The following is a 19,874-nucleotide window of genomic DNA, read 5'->3' on the forward strand; positions in this document are numbered from 1 at the left end:
GTGGATGCGCCTTTATGCAAGCGATTTGACTGTAGTCAGTTTCCGCTTGAAGACGTTTTGTTGACATTGCATGTTTCTGGTGGACCTTCCATATTTTAATCGTGGCTGCTTGTCATCACTGTGGTCTCTCACACGAAAGACATTTTGACCATCTTTTTCGGCATTAACAGCAACATAGAATATGGTAACAACAGTGCCAATTATAAACCTACATCCAATAAAGACACATGGCTATGTGCTTCATTCAAAGATATTGTTTCTTGAGCGATCCGAAGATGTTCAGATCATGTGGACTAAAGAAAAGGCCTTTCACTGTGCATATAGAGGCATATTTATAGTTTGTTTGAATAATTTCCGAGAATAAATGTTCTCAATTCACTGGCATTGATGAGTGTCAAGTGACTTACACTCTGTCAAGACCACATGCTAAAGACCGCGCAGTCCGTGGTCGTGACTTGCAGTTGTGAACAGGGTTAATACTCCGCCACCCACACTGGTGTTCGCAGGCGGCCAAAAAGAGTCCGCTGCGCTGGAGGCGGGCCAAGGGTGCGGACGGCTACCTGTGCCCCTTCGAGGCTGATGCTCTGGCCGAGGACCTCTCATCCTGCGACTCCTCGGCAGCGGACAGCTCTCTCGACGATTCCTTCTCATCCTGTTGTCCCCGTGAAAAGGTGGGTGCATACAGTGCATCCTGTTGTGCAGGCGTTACCATGATTGGCTTCAAGAACAGGATCTTCTAAATGCTTTCTTAAAGAGAATAAAAGAAAAAGAAAAGAAGAAGTAGGGGGAGAACCAAGCTCCCACTTGTCCGCTATGATAGCCTAGGCCAAGTATAAATGTAGATTCTTCACCAAAGCGCCCGCTATAGTAATTTGAATATTGGTGCATTCGACTAGGCATTTTCGAGCACTCCTGCGGAGGTTTGAAGGTAGCTTAAGGTATGTCACCACCTTCAAAAACGGATTTCCTGAAAAAATATCGCTTTTGTGACATTTACTGTTCTAAGCTCTCTCGTTATTCTAGAATATTTTGCAAAAAGAATTAAGTTTCCATCTTAAGCCGTTGAAAAGCAATGAGTGTTTTTCCAACCCCTCCTGCTTGTATCCTGAATCGAAACTGAATTTTTTTTATTTCAAAACATGAGCAATTTCATCAGAGATATAGCTTGCTTTGAATATTACGCAATGTTAATTTGTTTTATTACGTTATAAACACTTTTAGAAGCATTTTTGGACACTTGCTGTTTTCGAATCAGTTAAAAACTTTCACTAGAGGGATTTCAGCACCCACACATTTGCTTATGTTCAAACCCATTTCTTCTCATAACGTCCTTTTTTTTTTCGAGGGGGGGGGGGGGTCATTTTATAGTTACGTGATCAGTGATAACTTCTTCTTTTAATAAATATTTGTGCATGAAATTTTGCATGCTGTTTCTTTACACAATAAGCAGTGCAATGAAGCAGAATAATCAAAACTGAGCAATGAATTTTCATACTATGGTCAATTGTTTTGAAAACAATCTGCTACAAGTTACATTTTTCAGCCTTTTGATGATAACACACTTTTGCTCCAAGATATGGTTATCATTGTGATTGGTTGCACAGTTTATTGTCCCCATTATGTTCCTGCCAAGTGACATTTGTTTTGTACATACTATTTCATAGTTATGACAGTTGGCCCAACACTCGTATATTGGCAAATTTTAAATAATATAAAAATATTTTTAGAGTTTTCATAATGCAATCACCTGAAAGGTTCCAACTACATAGGCTTTACAAGGTAAAAATGTAACGGCAGCTTTGTGACTGAAATTGTAAATTTTTTTCTCGAAGGTGGTGACATACCTTAACAAAGCAGTGGACTCTATCACAACAATAAGCATGCTTCTGTAATAATGCTGCTAAAGTCAATTGTCCATGTATTACTGCGTCATTGTTGTTTTACATGACCATGAGAGCACTGCCAGAAAATGACCACTGAGATTTGCCATATATAAGAAGAAACTACTCCACAGCAAATGAACAAGCACGCATGTGATGCTAATGGACACAGCATGCACAACGTTTCATTGTTACAGCAAAAGACAGCGTCACATCATAGTTCTTATTCACCAAGGGGGCAATTATGTTTTTTTGACCCAAGATCACTGTGGGTGACATGTAGTTGTAATCTATTCTGGACAAGACAGTCAAGACCATGGTAATATGTAGACGTGTGCGAACATAAAATTATTGGAGTATGACTTTAATTGAATATTGAATAATTAAACAATTCACACTCGCCATCTGGCATCGCTAACATGCGCATTATTTTATGTCGTCAAAGCAGCACTGAATTGTAGAGCACAGGCTCAGGATTGTTGGTTCGTCCTTGACAAATGAAAAACACCGTGCTCACAAGAATGAGGACAGAGGAAAAGGTGACACCACAGCACTGAGGAGTCGTACCATATTTTGTGTGCGCGCTATTTTTGTGCAGTCATGCAGTCATATTTAATAGATAAAATCCAGAAAATTCCTGTGCACTATCACACAGCAATAACAATCAACAGTGCCAATAAGCACTGTTCATTTAAATACAAACTAGCTTGCACTCATGAATGCACCTAACAATATATTGCTGGTTTCTAATACAGAAGCCGGATTTTTCAGACATGCCCGATAATTCGGGCACCCTCGCCCGCTAAGTACCCCATATAGCCAATGTATACAGAGGTCTGAAATTTTATATGCTAAAACCCTTGGCCATCCTATTTTCTTCTTTTTGCCGTGACTGCTGGTCCAAAACGGCATAATTGAAGCCACCACCACCGCCATTTTGATTATCTCAGAGCCTCGAACCAGCACTGTCGTTAGGCCTATTTGCTTTGACGTTCTCTATCAAGCTTCTTGCTGCTCGGTGCCATGCTTTTCATTTGAAAGATCCACCGCTGTCAGCAATGGCACTGACTTCATCATCCTCGCTGATGGAGTCGAAGCACAGAAAGTATGGCAAGGGTCAAACATTGCATAATACTGGTTCCCGAAAGTCAGTTTCACCACATTATGGCAGTGTTACGCAGTCAAGCATATGCAATGCATTGCAGTGAAGCATAGCGAAAGTGAAAAGGGAGCACTGTCACGGAGCGTAAAATTTCTTACCTAATTATACACGCATGCACCTGCCGTCTCCTGTGACTGCACGAGCGCCGAGATGCCTAAAGCGTTTATAATGCCGGTGCCCGAAAGTCGGCTTCACTGCATTACAGCAGTGAAGCATTACAGCAGTGAATCTGTTATGCGTTCAAGCCTACGCAGTGTATTGCAGTGAAACATGCAAAGAGTGCAAGAGGGTCACTGTCACAGTGTCACATGTAAGAGGCCGCCTGTGGCGCGAAAAAGAAGAGGAGCACGCGATGCCCGGTGTTCGGAACGGCGCGAGCGCGCGAGGCGCACGAACCGAGGCATAGTCGAGGGATGAACGGCGCTGTCCGTTGAGTTTCAACGTGGCACCGGGTCAGGAAGGTCGCATCTCCAGCTATGCTCTGGTGACGGGAGACTTGGGGGTCTGGTTGAGTCCGCGACGCTGGCCGTCCAAGGTGTGGCCGTCGACCTCGGCAAGTTCGGGCGAAGCTCCTGGACGGGCTGCAGCTTCTCACGGCAGGACCAGGCACCCCAGAGAGGATCCCCCTTCTGCGGCAGACCGGCACATTCGATTCTCCTCGGGACACCACGTCGGCACTTCTGAAGAAGTTGCGACGCATCCCGACGCTAGGCCTAGGCAGGTGGGCCTAAGCTACGGCGAACGCCATTGATGACGAGCTGACGAGCTCATCAACAACGAAGTACCGACGAGCTCACCACCGACAAAAGAGAACGCAAGTCGTCAGCATCTACGGCAGCATCGACACCCGAAGGAATACGACTTGGACCCGACGTAAGGAACTTCAAGTCAGCGGTCCGTAAGAGCCCATGTTTTTGTTTGCGACGCAGTTAGGCCGAATGCAGGGTGGCTAGACTCTGACGAATCCGCGCTAAGACTGACCGAGAGACTAAGGCGGAGCGAGGCTCCGAAACTGAGATAGTTTTGTTTAAGTAGTCTCTAGTTAATCTGAGTTTGCTGTTTGAGTTCCAGTGAAGACTTTTGTTGAACCAATTTTAGTTTCGCGTGCCTTTAGCTTTGAGTTACGGTTTTAGTGTTGTGTGCCGCGTGCTTCTACCGTTCTTGTAAATATTAAATCCTCGTTTGCTGTGCCGCCAGTCGTGTCTCTCCTCCATCGAGAGTAGCGCATGCTCGCAACTCTCCGCACTCCCAAGTAAAGGTCCCCTTTTTGAGAGTTTTTTTTTTTTCAAAAAACTGCTTACTCCTGATCTGTGGGGGGAGGGGGTGATGTTCAGGTGATGACTGTGACTCCTCGTAGTGACATTGGTGCCGGTTCATGTGAAGACTTGATACACTACACAACACCACCACACACTTCACCGCACAATTCACCAGTTGCACTGTTCACCACGTTTAAGAGTTCACTTTGTGCACATTTCACCTATGTATTCACCTTAGTCCCGTCCGCGTTATATTTCACAGTCTCAATTGTCAATCGCCCTACTCATGAAGTCCGCTCCCACATTCTGTCTGCCTTTGATATATTGTATACGGAAGCAATACTCTTGCAAGGTGAGGCTCCATCTCATTAACCTACCATTTGTCAGTTTAGCTTTGCTCAAAAACTGTAGTGGTTGGTGATCTGTTTGCACCCGAAATTGTTTGCCGAATAGATATATGTGAAACTTTTTCACAGCCCAAACAAGAGCTAGGCATTCCTTTTCTACTGTAGAATAATTTTGCTCAGCCTTATTTAGTCGCCTACTAGCAAAAAACACGGGATGGAGTTTTTCTTCTTTCTCTTGCAAAAGTACTGCTCCTAACGCTTTGTCTGATGCGTCTGTGCGAAGCACGAACTCTTTCTGTGTATCCGGTGCTAGAAGAACCGGCGGATGTGCCAAACTGTTCTTTAACATCTCAAAGGCCTTCTGATGTCTATCTTTCTATTCTACTATGTTGCTCGCTCCCTTCTTTGTTAATTCTATCAGAGGACCTGCCACTTCAGCGTAATGTGAGATGAACTCTCTATAGAACCCTGTCAAACCTAGAAACGATTGCACCTGTTTCTTAGTCCGTGGTCTGCATACCGCTTGAATCTTCTCCAGCGTATCCTCCCTGGGTTCAACCATGCCCATTCCTAACTTGTGCCCTAAGAATTCTACAGCAGCATAACCTAACTCACATTTGGTGGGTTTGATTGTCAATCCTGCATCCTTGATTCTTATTAATAACTGTTCCAGGGCTAGTAAATGTTCTTCCCACGTGTCTGTGGCAACTAAGATGTCGTCAATATAGTGCTCGACATGCGGCACACCATTCAACACTTGTCTCATCAACCTCATAAACACAGCTGCTGCAGTTTTCAATCCGAACGGCATATATCTAAATTGAAATAATCCCTTCGAACATGAGAATGCAGTTTTCCTTTTGGACGTTTCCTCCATTGGTATTTGCCAATACCCTTTTGCCAGGTCGAGCATTGAGAAATATTTCTTCTTACCTACCCTTGCCACCACTACATCTATTCTGGGTATTGGTTCCGCGTCAGTTTCTAGCACGTTATTCAGGCGCCTGAAATCCACGCATACCCTGTTGGAGCCATCTGCTTTTTTAACCACCACTAGCGGTGCGTTATAGGGAGAGTTTGCCCTTTCAATGATGCCTTGTTTCAGCATCTCTTCAACCTCCCTCTCTATGGTTTCCTGCATTGCCAGCGGTAGAGGGTATTGTTTTACATGTACTGGCTCTTCTGTGGAACACTGTAGCTCACACTGCACTACATTCGTCCGCCCCGGTAAATCGGAAAACACTACTTCAACGTTGTGTATTAGCGCTTTCAGCTCTTTTGTTTGTTTATTTGTTAGGGCTGGATTTAACTTGACGCTCTCCACACCCATAGTCTTCTTATCAACATACGTTGGTACCTCGCCATGGTCATTCTCCTCCGCGATTACCATACAAACTCTAGCTCCTGCGTCATCCTCCCCTTTTCCGGTTTCTTCTCTATCTTCATATTATTGCGATAGCAATTATATGGACACTTCCACCGGATTTCTGCCGTCGCCGTCACCGTCGTCGCCGTCGCCGTGAGGTTCCGTATAGATAAAATCTTCGCCGCGCGCCGTATGCCCGAGCGGAAGCGTGCGGAGACGCACGCTGTCACGGAGAGAACGCACTCAATCTTCCACGCGCAAGCAAGGAAGCGAGAAGCGAGCGCCGGAGGGAGCGTAGGGGGGCGGGGGGGGGGGGGCGCATTTCTACTCTGCCAACAACCGCGCTCGTCGCTCGCTCGCACCATCTCTTATCTCCACACGGCTCTGACCTTTACATTCGCCGCTCAGTTTCCGTTGAAGCGATAGACCGCACGTACCTTCCCCGTTGCGGCGTATATGCGCTTGCTGCCAGCGTTTTGACAGTCGTTGTCTGCAGTCATTCAGTGTGATCTATTCATGTTTGTTTGTGCGCGCTCACACCACAGTTAGTAATAGTCGGGCCACATTTTCCAACGCACGCTACACATGCAATGCTGCCCGGATCGGCAGTGCAGCGCTACAGGTGTGTCCCTTCGCACGCGCTGCCCACGGGCAGCGCTTCTCATCAACACCACCGTTTCACACGCGCCTTCTCGTGGTCATCGAGTCTCTCTTCATGTCGGTCTACTTACGCCGCAGCACACCTGCTTACTTAATCAGCTCATGTTTACTACAATTCATATTGCTACCAAAGCCGCTCACCTTACTTCGTATGACATTGCTGTGTTCCTATCGCATTCATTGCTTCGCCCTTAGGGCGAAACTGTGACATTTTTTTTCTTCAACATGTTAATATGAAACACCTTTCTATGACCCTGCACCTCAATTTCATAATCCAACTCATTCTTCTTCTGCGTCACCATGAAAGGTCCTTTCCACTGCATCAAAATTTTATTATGGTCTGTGGGGAGCAGCACTAACATCTTATCTCCCGCTTCTAATCTCCTAGACGCTGCTTTGCGGTCATAATATTTCTTCTGAGTTTGTTTAGCCTGCGCTAACTTCTCATGGGCCAACTTACACGTCTCCTCCACCCTGTTCCTCAGCTCCAATACATAGGTATAGGTCGTCTTTTCCTCACTACCCAGTTCTTCTTTAGTCCACAACTCCTTGAGAATAGTTGTCGGCCCTCTGAGTGCTCTGCCATAAATCATCTCGAATGGAGAAAACCCTATGCTGGCTTGTGGTACCTCTTGGTACGCGAACAAGAGCGCTGGCAAGTATCTATCCCAGTCTTTTGGCCTCTCCTGACACATCCTCCTGATCATTGTTTTCAATGTCCCGTTAAACCTTTCCACTAACCCATTGGCCATTGGATGGTACGGGGTAGTTAGCTTTTGATCTATGGATAGCAGCCTGTTTATCTCTTTCATCACTTCCGATGTAAAGTTAGAGCCCCTGTCACTTAAAATCTCCTTTGGAACGCCGTACCGGGAAAACATTTCTAATAATGCTTCGGCCACCTGAATCGTGTCTACCGTCTTAAGTGTTACCGCGTCAGGATACCTAGTGGCAACATCCACTAACGTGAGCACATATCTGTTACCTTTCCCGGATGTGGGACTAATGGGTCCTACAATATCAATCGCTACACGGTGGAATGGTAGCTCAACAATAGGCATCTTTCCTAACGGTGCCTTTCCTACACGACCCTTCGCCACCGTCCTTTCACATATATCGCAGGACCTGACGTATCTCTTCATGTCGCTCTGTACTCCAATCCAGAAGAACTCCTCTGTAATTCTCGCCAACGTGCTCCCTATCCCTTGATGTCCTGCCATCACACTGTCATGTCCTATCTTCATTACTGTTTCTCGCAGTTCCTTTGGGACCATTAACTGCTGAACCTCTCTTCCTGAATTGAACACACACCTCCGGTATAATAAGTCGTTCTTCTGACTCACGACTTCCCCAGTCACGAAATTCTCCTCTACGGCTTCACAGGTGCTCTCTAATCTGCCACCTTCTCCTGGCAACTCTCACATGTCATGGAACCCTGCTACGCTATCACACCTGTTTTCCATCTCTATCTCGGCCTTACTCTCTTTCCTTTTCAAGGTGTGTGCTCTCTCTCGCCGCATCTCTATCTCTTTCTCAAGAGACTGTCTCTGTTCCTCATACGCTTTCTTAGCTGTAGCATGCTCCGCTAATCTAGCCGCCTCGCCTACTCGACATCGGCTTAAGGCGCTAGCCCACTCGTTCCTTGCCCAGCCTTGCCCGACCGCTTTTCTCTCATCGCGATGCGAATCCTCATCTAAATCATCTCTACTCTCATCAGACGGAGCCATCGATTTCATGGGGCAAATGTGTTTTGGCCTGGGTGAAGTAGAGTCAGATGACGCCGTACTAGGGACAATCGACCCCTTGTGAGACCTGGCGTTCATCTCCGCCAGTCTAATCTTCAACTCTAAAATTTCGTTTTCACTTTTGCGCTGTTGTTCCTGCTCCGCGCGTGCTCGTTCGTGCTTCTCACGCTCTCGTTCGTGTTATTTTTCTTTTTGTTTTGCTTATACTTGAAAAACGCTATCGTCTCCTCCTTCGACAGGTTTAAATCCTTCGCTACCGCCTCCAAACGTTCCCATTCCATCTTTACAACTCCCGAGTATCGGTGACTGGGCCGTATCTATCCTGGCAGGCTCGCCAATATTTTGTCACCTTTACTTGGGAGTGCGGAGAGTTGCGAGCATGCGCTACTCTCGATGGAGGAGAGACACGACTGGCGGCACAGCAAACGAGGATTTAATATTTACAAGAACGGTAGAAGCACGCGGCACACAACACTAAAACCGTAACTCAAAGCTAAAGGCACGCGAAACTAAAATTGGTTCAACAAAAGTCTTCACTGGAACTCAAACAGCAAACTCAGATTAACTAGAGACTACTTAAACAAAACTATCTCAGTTTCGGAGCCTCGCTCCGCCTTAGTCTCTCGGTCAGTCTTAGCGCGGATTCGTCAGAGTCTAGCCACCCTGCATTTGGCCTAACTGCGTCGCAAACAAAAACATGGGCTCTTACGGACCGCTGACTTGAAGTTCCTTACGTCGGGTCCAAGTCGTATTCCTTCGGGTGTCGATGCTGCCGTAGATGCTGACGACTTGCGTTCTCTTTTGTTGGTGGTGAGCTCGTCGGTACTTCGTTGTTGATGAGCTCGTCAGCTCGTCATCAATGGCGTTCGCCGTAGCTTAGGCCCACCTGCCTAGGCCTAGCGTCGGGATGCGTCGCAACTTCTTCAGAAGTGCCGACGTGGTGTCCCGAGGAGAATCGAACGTGCCGGTCTGCCGCAGAAGGGGGATCCTCTCTGGGGTGCCTGGTCCTGCCGTGAGAAGCTGCAGCCCGTCCAGGAGCCTCGCCCGAACTTGCCGAGGTCGACGGCCACACCTTGGACGGCCAGCGTCGCGGACTCAACCAGACCCCCAAGTCTCCCGTCGCCAGAGCATAGCTGGAGATGCGACCTTCCTGACCCGGTGCCACGTTCAAAGTCAACGGACAGCGCCGTTCATCCCTCGACTATGCCTCGGTTCGTGCGCCTCGCGTGCTTGCGCCGTTCCGAACACCGGGCATCGCGTGCTCCTCTTCTTTTTCGCGCCACAGGTGGCCTCTTACATGTGACACACAGACTGAGCAAACCCAGAGAGATAGGAAAATATGCTTCTAGAAAGGTACAACAGATGGCGGAACTACGTCGGAGCTAGCCAACGTCATGTTACTGCGCACATCCAACTGGAGAGAGTTGAAAATTTGAGCCCGTGAGGGAAATTAAAGGCAGCATGCATTTGTTTCTTCGGGTTGCCTCATTTTCCGGATGCCATTGTGGTCTCTAGGGAGTCCAAAAAGTTGGGCATATACTGAATTTTATTTGTGCAGGAATTTTCAAATATTTAACAAAATATTAAATCTGTTGAACAAAATACTTTGCAAAATGCTACCTGTGTGCAAAATAAAAGCATTAGGAGCTACTGGTTTTACCGGGAGAGCTGTTGATACCTGTCTCCCTTACTTGTGCAGCATTGAGTATATATATATAGTGATCCGAAGCCATTCCCTTGTGTATACTGTTCACTCAACATGTGGTAAATAAGCTGTGGTGTCGTGTTCACCTTGTGTGAAGAATAGTACTTGTCAGGTGCACATGTTCCCAAGCAATTATTTGGGTGGTTGACATTAACACTGGGCTTTCTTTTTCTTTTTTTAAATTTTATTCCATGCTTATACCAGGATCCCAAGACAGCTCAAGAAATCGAAGCTGTGTCCAACGAAATTTCCTCATTCATGGTAAGGCTGCATGATTTTACAATTATTGCACCGCCAGTGAACGTGCACCCTCTGTGATGTGAGGACAGTGCAGTAAGCAGCACTGCAGTACATGTATTCGCTCCAACGTATTTCTGATATGTCTATGTTGCAAGTGCGACGTCACATGCAGGGAAATCTGTGGGAACGTCAGAGCGTTGACCGTGAATGCAATACAGAGGAGTCCATAGGTAATCTACCACGAGCCGGTTGCTACGACATAGCCCCTGGGATATATTTGTAACTTTATAACCGTGAACATGTCAGTGAGGTTGTACTGTAGTTCTTCTTGCCAGCTTATACAATAGACTTCTGCTAATTCGACTCCAGTTAATTTGATTTTACAGTTAGTTCGACCCCGCCTGAGGGTCCCGACCGGTGCTCATGCATTTCTATGAGCGCACACTTTCGTCATTTCAATCCCAAAATAAACCTTTGCTGAATAATTTGAACTTGGCTAGTCAGCAAGCATGTGCTTGACCCCTATGGTGACCCCGATAGCGACCTCTTTAGTGAAAGCATCTGTCTCGGAGGAGATTAGGAGGCAGTGAATGCATGGAAGATGTTATTGCTCATCGAAAAGCACCCATTTTTGGCCTAGCCTAGGAACATTTTCAAGGAAGAACTGTAGCTCGCAATGTCTGATAACAATTGATTGTAGTGTGGCAAAGCTGACTTTAGAAAACCGGCTGCCATTGTGCAACATATTTGTTGCTAAAAAATCCTGTCCGCGTCAGATTTCTACTTTGTTAAGGAGCTTTAAGCTCATTTCTACGTTAGTGTTCTACTTTGGACACATATAAAGTGGGCGAACTTTGATTTGGGGGCATGTTGGAATCGCACGACTACTGCCAAATGAATCTGCAGCATGTTTTGGCATTTTTCTTCTGCATATTTTTTCATTTGACCCGCCCATAATTCGATCAATTTCATCAGTCCCATCAGGTTGTAATTAATGGAAGTCAACTGTATACTTAATCTTTGGAGGTGGTTTTACTCTTGCCTGCTATTGTAGCTCATTTGACGTGCTGTTTGTGCTGCTAGCACATCACCAGGCCAGTTACCGGCTGCAGGGGGTACATTTTGACAGGGGCAAAAAGACAGATCTTAGAGGCACATTAAAATACCTATGGGGTCAAAATTTGTCCAAAGCGACCTTTGCTATGACATCCCTTACAGTGTAAATAGCAGCACTGGTGCATTGTGACTAGCTATCCTGTATTCTTGCACTTATCAAAAGATTGCATGAGGTTGCTGCCAGTAGTTCTGAGCTGACCTCTTCTCTGCGCTTTCTTGCAGAAACTTCAAGAAGTAAAGAACCTGGACAAACTGGCATCGACCAACATCTAAACAGCAACATAGAACCGTCTCTAATCTTGCCCATACCAAAGCACCTCATTGCCTTCTTTTTTTTTAATATATACATGCGCATCACATATCGTGAAATGATGCACCTATTTTATATACTGACACTTTTTAAACTTACTACAAGTATTGCAAGCAGGATGCAGAGCTCTCTCGCAAGTGCTGTTTCTTTACGTTTAATCTTTAAAAAATTTTTTATTAATTCGTGAACGGTGACAAGTATGTTTGTGCAAAAACAGAAAAGAAAGGCTCATCCATACCGTGCACCTGTTGGCAGGATCTTGACAAACATGGTGTTTCTACTATAAAGGGGCAAGTGGCTCCCAGTGGGTAACATGTGGCAGCTCACACCGAATGTGGTGGTATTTATGCATAAAATGTTTCACTCTGTTGTGGTAATGATTTCTGCGGTAGATGAAGCTGATGTTTGCCAACAAGGGCCGGTATGTGGGGCACAATAGATTGGTCGCCCATATTGTGTGGTGATAGCTCTCAGAGCATGTAGTTGTCAGAGTTACCCTCCTTTAGCTAGATGACTGTGTTGCTAACATGCGGCACAATTCCTGTTTCATCCTCGACTGGCATTGTGTCTTGGTTCTTTTTCTGCAGTTTGTTTGTCAAAGCCGGCACACCAAAAAAAGAAAAGGCAGATATGTATGATTGCGCTTGTTGTTTGCACCTCCTATGTTATGGGTTTGTTTTTTATGTAGGTCATGTTTTTGTCTATTTTGTTAAAATATCAGCGTTTACAAAAACTGGCTAGGCTGCCAACTGGGTGGCAACTGGGGGGCAGAAAAAGAGGGTGGGGGGGTTGTCATATCCTCATTTGACTGACCACTTGTGATCGCACGCTTTCGCTTAATGCTTGATATGACGACAAGCAAGACGAATCACTAGAGTGACGGGCATCTTGTTTGTCGAGATATTCAAGTACTATGCGGCATGAGAACAACACTCGTGGGAGGGGAAGCTTTGCTTTTATCACATCCAGTTCTGCTGGCACAGCCAATGAGGGCTCACTGAAAGTGATATCCCCGAAGTGATTTATCTAAAGTACTGTGCTAGGGCACACAAGAGAGCTGTTATTCAAACTATGCAAGAAGTGCTCAGTGTTTGCTTTTTTCTACATTATTCTGTTAGGGGAGCTTTTCCTCTTGTACAAAGCGAGTGTTTCCGTTCTGCAGCGCAACATCATCTGGGAGCTTTTCCATGTGCACCCTTTATGTGCATAGCCACCATTGTGCGACATTGCAGAAGGCTAGTTGCACCGCATAGTCTTAACATGATGCAGAGCTATCAAAGATGACCACAGACACATACGGTATCATACACAAGGTAACTATATAGCATTTCATTCATATTTAAGAGTCGAAGTGCGTAGGAAACAATTTGACTAAAAAGTGATCAAGGTAAGAGAGAAGCAAGTAAAACACACATGATCAAGCACAATCAGTTATGCATACTTTTCTTGTTTGGCCTAGTTTTAAGAGTTTATGCTCACTCGGTGGCACTAAAGACAAACAATGTACTGATCCTCATGAGCATGCACATGTTACTTGCCTGTGTTGCCTGCCTTTTGGGGTATCTGTTTCCTACACATCTGCCTCTCAAGTGTGCATGTAATAATATAGTTGTTAGTTTAGGCGTCACCCCATGTGTTTGTGTGATCTTTCTCAGCTATCCGCCACCAATGGCTATAGCCTTCTGCGTAACACGAGATCGCGGGTTCGATTCCCTGCCGCAGTGGCTGCATTCCGATGGGCAGCAAAAGGCATAAGTGCTCATGTACTTGGATGTAGGTGCATATTAAATACTCTCGTTGGTCAAAATTAATCTCGGTTCCCAACCACTACAGCATCAGTTAGAGCGGATGTATTTCTTTAGTACGTTAACTCCCATAATTTGAAATTTTCACTCTTTTTAGCTCTGTGTCTTGTTAAAACTATGCAGTGACACCTGCTTTTCATTGCAAGGAACCAAGTAGCGTTTGTGCAACTTTTCATGAGATGCTTGATGACCTTGTGCCTGTGAGTTTGACTCTGGAGGATTGTGTCGTCCCTCGTTTGGTGCCTCCGTGCCAAAGTGCCCCACCTGGCACCACCTCACGTTATACATGAGGCTAACTGCTAGTATTTTCTGTCTGCTGATGTTAGCTGAGCGCTGTAGGTGGAACTCGGCATTTCCGTTCCTTCCTGCACTGTTTGTCCTAGTAGTCAGACTCGCATTTTGTAACCAAGGTGCTTTGTGCAGAGCTACTGTCCACCTTTTTAATGTGGCTTTTGTCATAGTTTGGGCATTAGAGGACACACAAGTAAGGATCCTACATTTTAAAACAGCCTGCATGCTTCCACTGTATTGTCATAGTCGGAGGTTTGACAATGCACATGTGGCTGATGGCTGTACTATCACTCTTGCTTTGTATCTTCTGCGTGTTGCGTCTAAATGTTGCTGACGTTTCCGGAGCTTCATTTTTGAATTTGCGGAGTCTTGAGGTTGTGACGAAAATCAAATTTTACTCCAAGGTAACACACATGGCCTTCGATTCTCCTCTGGTTCTACAGATTAAGGGAAAAAAAAGAATTTTTAGACTTTTACACTGGCTGTAGATGCCTTCTCAGTGCAGCAAATGGTTCTAGTGTGTGTATGTGGTAGCTTGCCAGTTAGTTGGGCTCAAGTATCGTGCAAGTTATGTGCATAAAGACTTGATCTGCCAAGCAGTTCTTATGAAAATTTTGAGGCCACTTTATGAGTGGCAACTCCTGTTGAAGGGCTGTTGTAGTACACCTGGCACTGTGTGAAGTAACTGGAAAGAAAAGAGCACTGTCATCCACAATCTGTGGCACTCCTTGGCAGTAACAGGGCACCCATTCCAATCAGTTCAGTCATGCAGTGGCTTTGAAACTTTTGACAAATGCTGTTCCTGCCATGACTGCCATGCAGTTAGTGTTTGCTGCTATGCGTCAGGTCACTGGCTTTTATATTCGGCTGTAAGCCAAATGCATAGCTCACAATCTAGCAGGTGTATAAAGCTTGCTGAGTAAAAAGTTCAACGCGGACAATTGCCTCAGCTATGTGTGACTCTGTATTTGGTTTTGTACATGGCAGACAATGCTGTGGAAGCCAGAGCAACTTCCCACACTTATCTGCATTCGTAGGCAAATCTTAGTGCGTGCTACATGACAGGAAGAAATTGAATGCGCTATGCACTTTGGCACTGTGCTCACTTCATACATTACAGGCCCAATGTATGAAGCAATTGTCACGTAGGAGTACGTAGACAAAAATTGCACTCATTGCACAGCTTTCACAGTGTGTTTGTTACATGCTAGAAGTTCAAGGCATGCAAACAATATGGGAGTTGATGTAGTGTTTACTCCACATTTCATAATTTTAATACACCAGGGAGCTGTTCTGTGAAAGACATTGCAGATGAAAGGCCATTTCACTACAAAACAGGCAGAGTGATACATTTTTGTGGCCACACTTGCGTAGCTTCCGGAGCGTTGCTTTCAAAGTATGAACCATGGTGCAGTTGTGGTCATGTGCAGAGCTAATGCAGTATACAGAAGAAACAGTAATGGGCTTTGAAGAATATATGCCTTACTCGTAGTGTTATCTGCTTATTCACAAATGCAGAGGCTTAGACAGTGCCTTTTACTGCTGGATAAACTTCTAAACTTGCACAGATGAGGTAATGTTGCATGCTCATAACTAAAGTGACTATGATGTGCACTCATGATACTTTGCCCTGAATTTACCACAGTGCTGCTAGGGAGAACATTTGACAAATGTGGCAAACATTCTTCATAAAGCTTGCTTACGCATAGATATGAGTGAACTATGTAAGTACACTTTGTGGCAGTTCGCCTGCAGAGATCATTGCCCAAAATGGCAAAAAGTGCTGTGAGCGCCAGCTACTGCTGCTCATTTCTGTGCCTTCTTGAGAGCCGTATTTTTTATCGCTTTACACACTTGTCTTTGAACTCCATAACGAAGCCCTTGTGCTTGGCCATTATATGCATTACTTAGGAAGCTATTATAAAAGAAACAACTTTAATTGGAACCTGTACAAAACCCAGTGTCCTGTCGTGATAGTTTTCGTGCTTCTCGATATTGTCCTTCATGCACTCTGGAAACCTCATTGCTGAAATAAACAAGATGGTGCAGTAGTGCCCCTATTCACAAACAGCTAAAGCTGGTCTACGTCTGCTGTGCTTTTTTGTTCATTTATTTCAGCATTCATGGCAAGTGTGTTTGCCCACAGAAGTTTCCAGAATGCCAGAACCCAAGAAGAGGCTGAATTTCTTCGCAGCGTGAATGTGTGCACTCAGGAATATAGCTACGTGCACCATGTGAAAGCACTGATTCCAGGTATGTACAGTGGAAGAAGTTGAGCTCATCAACTGCTGCTGCATTAAAAAAAAAACGGGGCTGCTGCTGCTGCCGCCGCCGCCGCCGCCGCCGCCGCCACCATCACCACCACCACCGGCGCGCACGTACGCAGTAAAACGCAGTAAAACCACAACAAACGGAATGTACGACGACGGTACGCTTGCTTACGCATTTTTGTATTGTGCGTAGAGATTGTTTTTAGCACGTGCTGTAGCAGCAAAACAAGTACAGTCGGCCGAATGCACATAGTGTGTGATAGAGGTCAAGTCGTTAACTACATTTCTCGCCATCGGCCATACCATGCTGAATACGCCGGTTCTCGTCCGATCCCCGAAGCTAAGCAGCATTGGGCTCGGTCAGTACTTGGGAGGGAGACCACCTGGGAACACCGAGTGCTGATGGCACCCTTCTTTTTGCATTTCGGTTGCGTGCGTTGTCTCTCTTCTTTTCTATTTTTTTTTTTTTTTTTTTTTTTTATGTCAGCACGTCGGTGGTGAAATTTGAGAGTTACGTTCATTCTTTCGCTTGAGAGCCAGCTCGTAGAGCCAACATCGAATTCCGTGGGGAGCGCGAGAAACAACGTGCAGGAGACCACGATTGGCCGCGGCAATCAGTGCATCTCTCTTACAGTTGAACATTTATTATCACAGGGAGCTCAATCAAAGATACGACATTGCATTCCGAATCATGGACAGCAACGCACGCACAACGTGGCACGCCCTCTCGTGTTTGTGCGCACGACTAGCGCGCACGCAGTAAACCACAACAAACGGAATGTACGACGACGGTACGCTTGCTTACGCATTTTTGTATTGTGCGTAGAGATTGTTTTTAGCACGTGCTGTAGCAGCAAAACAAGTACAGTCGGCCGAATGCACATAGTGTGTGATAGAGGTCAAGTCGTTAACTACATTTCTCGCCATCGGCCATACCATGCTGAATACGCCGGTTCTCGTCCGATCCCCGAAGCTAAGCAGCATTGGGCTCGGTCAGTACTTGGGAGGGAGACCACCTGGGAACACCGAGTGCTGATGGCACCCTTCTTTTTGCATTTCGGTTGCGTGCGTTGTCTCTCTTCTTTTCTATTTTTTTTTTTTTTTTTTTTATGTCAGCACGTCGGTGGTGAAATTTCAGAGTTACGTTCATTCTTTCGCTTGAGAGCCAGCTCGTAGAGCCAACATCGAATTCCGTGGGGAGCGCGAGAAACAACGTGCAGGAGACCACGATTGGCCGCGGCAATCAGTGCATCTCTCTTACAGTTGAACATTTATTATCACAGGGAGCTCAATCAAAGATACGACATTGCATTCCGAATCATGGACAGCAACGCACGCACAACGTGGCACGCCCTCTCGTGTTTGTGCGCACGACTAGCGCGCACGCAGTAAACCACAACAAACGGAATGTACGACGACGGTACGCTTGCTTACGCATTTTTGTATTGTGCGTAGAGATTGTTTTTAGCACGTGCTGTAGCAGCAAAACAAGTACAGTCGGCCGAATGCACATAGTGTGTGATAGAGGTCAAGTCGTTAACTACATTTCTCGCCATCGGCCATACCATGCTGAATACGCCGGTTCTCGTCCGATCCCCGAAGCTAAGCAGCATTGGGCTCGGTCAGTACTTGGGAGGGAGACCACCTGGGAACACCGAGTGCTGATGGCACCCTTCTTTTTGCATTTCGGTTGCGTGCGTTGTCTCTCTTCTTTTCTATTTTTTTTTTTTTTTTTATGTCAGCACGTCGGTGGTGAAATTTCAGAGTTACGTTCATTCTTTCGCTTGAGAGCCAGCTCGTAGAGCCAACATCGAATTCCGTGGGGAGCGCGAGAAACAACGTGCAGGAGACCACGATTGGCCGCGGCAATCAGTGCATCTCTCTTACAGTTGAACATTTATTATCACAGGGAGCTCAATCAAAGATACGACATTGCATTCCGAATCATGGACAGCAACGCACGCACAACGTGGCACGCCCTCTCGTGTTTGTGCGCACGACTAGCGCGCACGCAGTAATCCACAACAAACGGAATGTACGACGACGGTACGCTTGCTTACGCATTTTTGTATTGTGCGTAGAGATTGTTTTTAGCACGTGCTGTAGCAGCAAAACAAGTACAGTCGGCCGAATGCACATAGTGTGTGATAGAGGTCAAGTCGTTAACTACATTTCTCGCCATCGGCCATACCATGCTGAATACGCCGGTTCTCGTCCGATCCCCGAAGCTAAGCAGCATTGGGCTCGGTCAGTACTTGGGAGGGAGACCACCTGGGAACACCGAGTGCTGATGGCACCCTTCTTTTTGCATTTCGGTTGCGTGCGTTGTCTCTCTTCTTTTCTATTTTTTTTTTTTTTTTTTTTATGTCAGCACGTCGGTGGTGAAATTTCAGAGTTACGTTCATTCTTTCGCTTGAGAGCCAGCTCGTAGAGCCAACATCGAATTCCGTGGGGAGCGCGAGAAACAACGTGCAGGAGACCACGATTGGCCGCGGCAATCAGTGCATCTCTCTTACAGTTGAACATTTATTATCACAGGGAGCTCAATCAAAGATACGACATTGCATTCCGAATCATGGACAGCAACGCACGCACAACGTGGCACGCCCTCTCGTGTTTGTGCGCACGACTAGCGCACACGCAGTAAACCACAACAAACGGAATGTACGACGACGGTACGCTTGCTTACGCATTTTTGTATTGTGCGTAGAGATGGTTTTTAGCACGTGCTGTAGCAGCAAAACAAGTACAGTCGGCCGAATGCACATAGTGTGTGATAGAGGTCAAGTCGTTAACTACATTTCTCGCCATCGGCCATACCATGCTGAATACGCCGGTTCTCGTCCGATCCCCGAAGCTAAGCAGCATTGGGCTCGGTCAGTACTTGGGAGGGAGACCACCTGGGAACACCGAGTGCTGATGGCAACCCTTCTTTTTGCATTTCGGTTGCGTGCGTTGTCTCTCTTCTTTTCTATTTTTTTTTTTTTTTTTTTTATGTCAGCACGTCGGTGGTGAAATTTCAGAGTTACGTTCATTCTTTCGCTTGAGAGCCAGCTCGTAGAGCCAACATCGAATTCCGTGGGGAGCGCGAGAAACAACGTGCAGGAGACCACGATTGGCCGCGGCAATCAGTGCATCTCTCTTACAGTTGAACATTATTATCACAGGGAGCTCAATCAAGATACGACATTGCATTCCGATCATGGACAGCAACGCCGCACAACGGTGGCACGCCCTCTCGTGTTTGTGCGCACGACTAGCGCCACGCAGTAAACCACACAAACGGAGACGACGACGGTAACGCTTGCTTACGACCATTTTTGTATTGTGCGTAGAGATTGGGTGCCGGGGCTGTGCCGATCGGAGGCGCCGCCGTGTGATTTGGTTCGAATTAACGAGATTCGACTGTAAATTGAATGCAAATGTTCTAGCCGCATTCCTCGACTGTCGCATACGCGTGGCGGCTCGGTGCACATGTTTTGCATATGTGCGGGCCTGGAAAATTGTTGCTTTGGTTACAGTGCGGTACCGCTTATAGTGCGGATATTCGCGACTCCGGCGACTTACGTTATAAGTGGTCTACACTGTATAAAGCACCCCTTTTCTATCACTGCAGCAAAAGAAAAGAGGGGGGGGGGGGTAAGATTCATTTCTAATGAACACCTTCTTTTGTCAGATTTGCTCAAAACTTTAGCAAGCAGTGTATAATGGCACATCC

The 19,874-nt window shown here is 46.2% G+C and overlaps 1 protein-coding gene and 5 non-coding genes across 7 annotated transcripts in view; all 6 read left to right on the forward strand.

Annotated features, from left to right (window-relative positions):
* Window positions 1-15,962, forward strand: part of LOC119450791 (liprin-beta-1) — a 64,820-nt gene extending 48,858 nt beyond the window's left edge. For both annotated transcript variants that reach the window (XM_037714289.2, XM_037714290.2), the window contains exons 10-12: window positions 507-671; window positions 10,329-10,385; window positions 11,703-15,962. In XM_037714289.2, coding sequence (XP_037570217.1) covers window positions 507-671; window positions 10,329-10,385; window positions 11,703-11,753 — 273 coding nt within the window. In that variant the 3' untranslated portion in view covers window positions 11,754-15,962. The remainder of the gene's footprint in view (window positions 1-506; window positions 672-10,328; window positions 10,386-11,702) is intronic.
* Window positions 15,963-16,445: 483 nt separating this feature from the next.
* Window positions 16,446-16,564, forward strand: LOC119451051 (5S ribosomal RNA). The gene has a single exon (XR_005191623.1). It is a non-coding gene; the product is annotated as a 5S ribosomal RNA (ribosomal RNA).
* A 514-nt stretch (window positions 16,565-17,078) lies between these two features.
* LOC119451170 (5S ribosomal RNA) lies at window positions 17,079-17,197 on the forward strand. The gene has a single exon (XR_005191707.1). It is a non-coding gene; the product is annotated as a 5S ribosomal RNA (ribosomal RNA).
* A 510-nt stretch (window positions 17,198-17,707) lies between these two features.
* Window positions 17,708-17,826, forward strand: LOC119451259 (5S ribosomal RNA). Its single transcript, XR_005191781.1, has one exon. It is a non-coding gene; the product is annotated as a 5S ribosomal RNA (ribosomal RNA).
* Window positions 17,827-18,333: 507 nt separating this feature from the next.
* LOC119451291 (5S ribosomal RNA) lies at window positions 18,334-18,452 on the forward strand. Its single transcript, XR_005191783.1, has one exon. It is a non-coding gene; the product is annotated as a 5S ribosomal RNA (ribosomal RNA).
* Window positions 18,453-18,962: 510 nt separating this feature from the next.
* Window positions 18,963-19,081, forward strand: LOC119451294 (5S ribosomal RNA). Its single transcript, XR_005191786.1, has one exon. It is a non-coding gene; the product is annotated as a 5S ribosomal RNA (ribosomal RNA).
* Window positions 19,082-19,874: the final 793 nt, after the last annotated feature.

Source organism: Dermacentor silvarum, chromosome 4, assembly GCF_013339745.2.
Source record: "Dermacentor silvarum isolate Dsil-2018 chromosome 4, BIME_Dsil_1.4, whole genome shotgun sequence".
NCBI classification, from domain to species: domain Eukaryota; kingdom Metazoa; phylum Arthropoda; class Arachnida; order Ixodida; family Ixodidae; genus Dermacentor; species Dermacentor silvarum.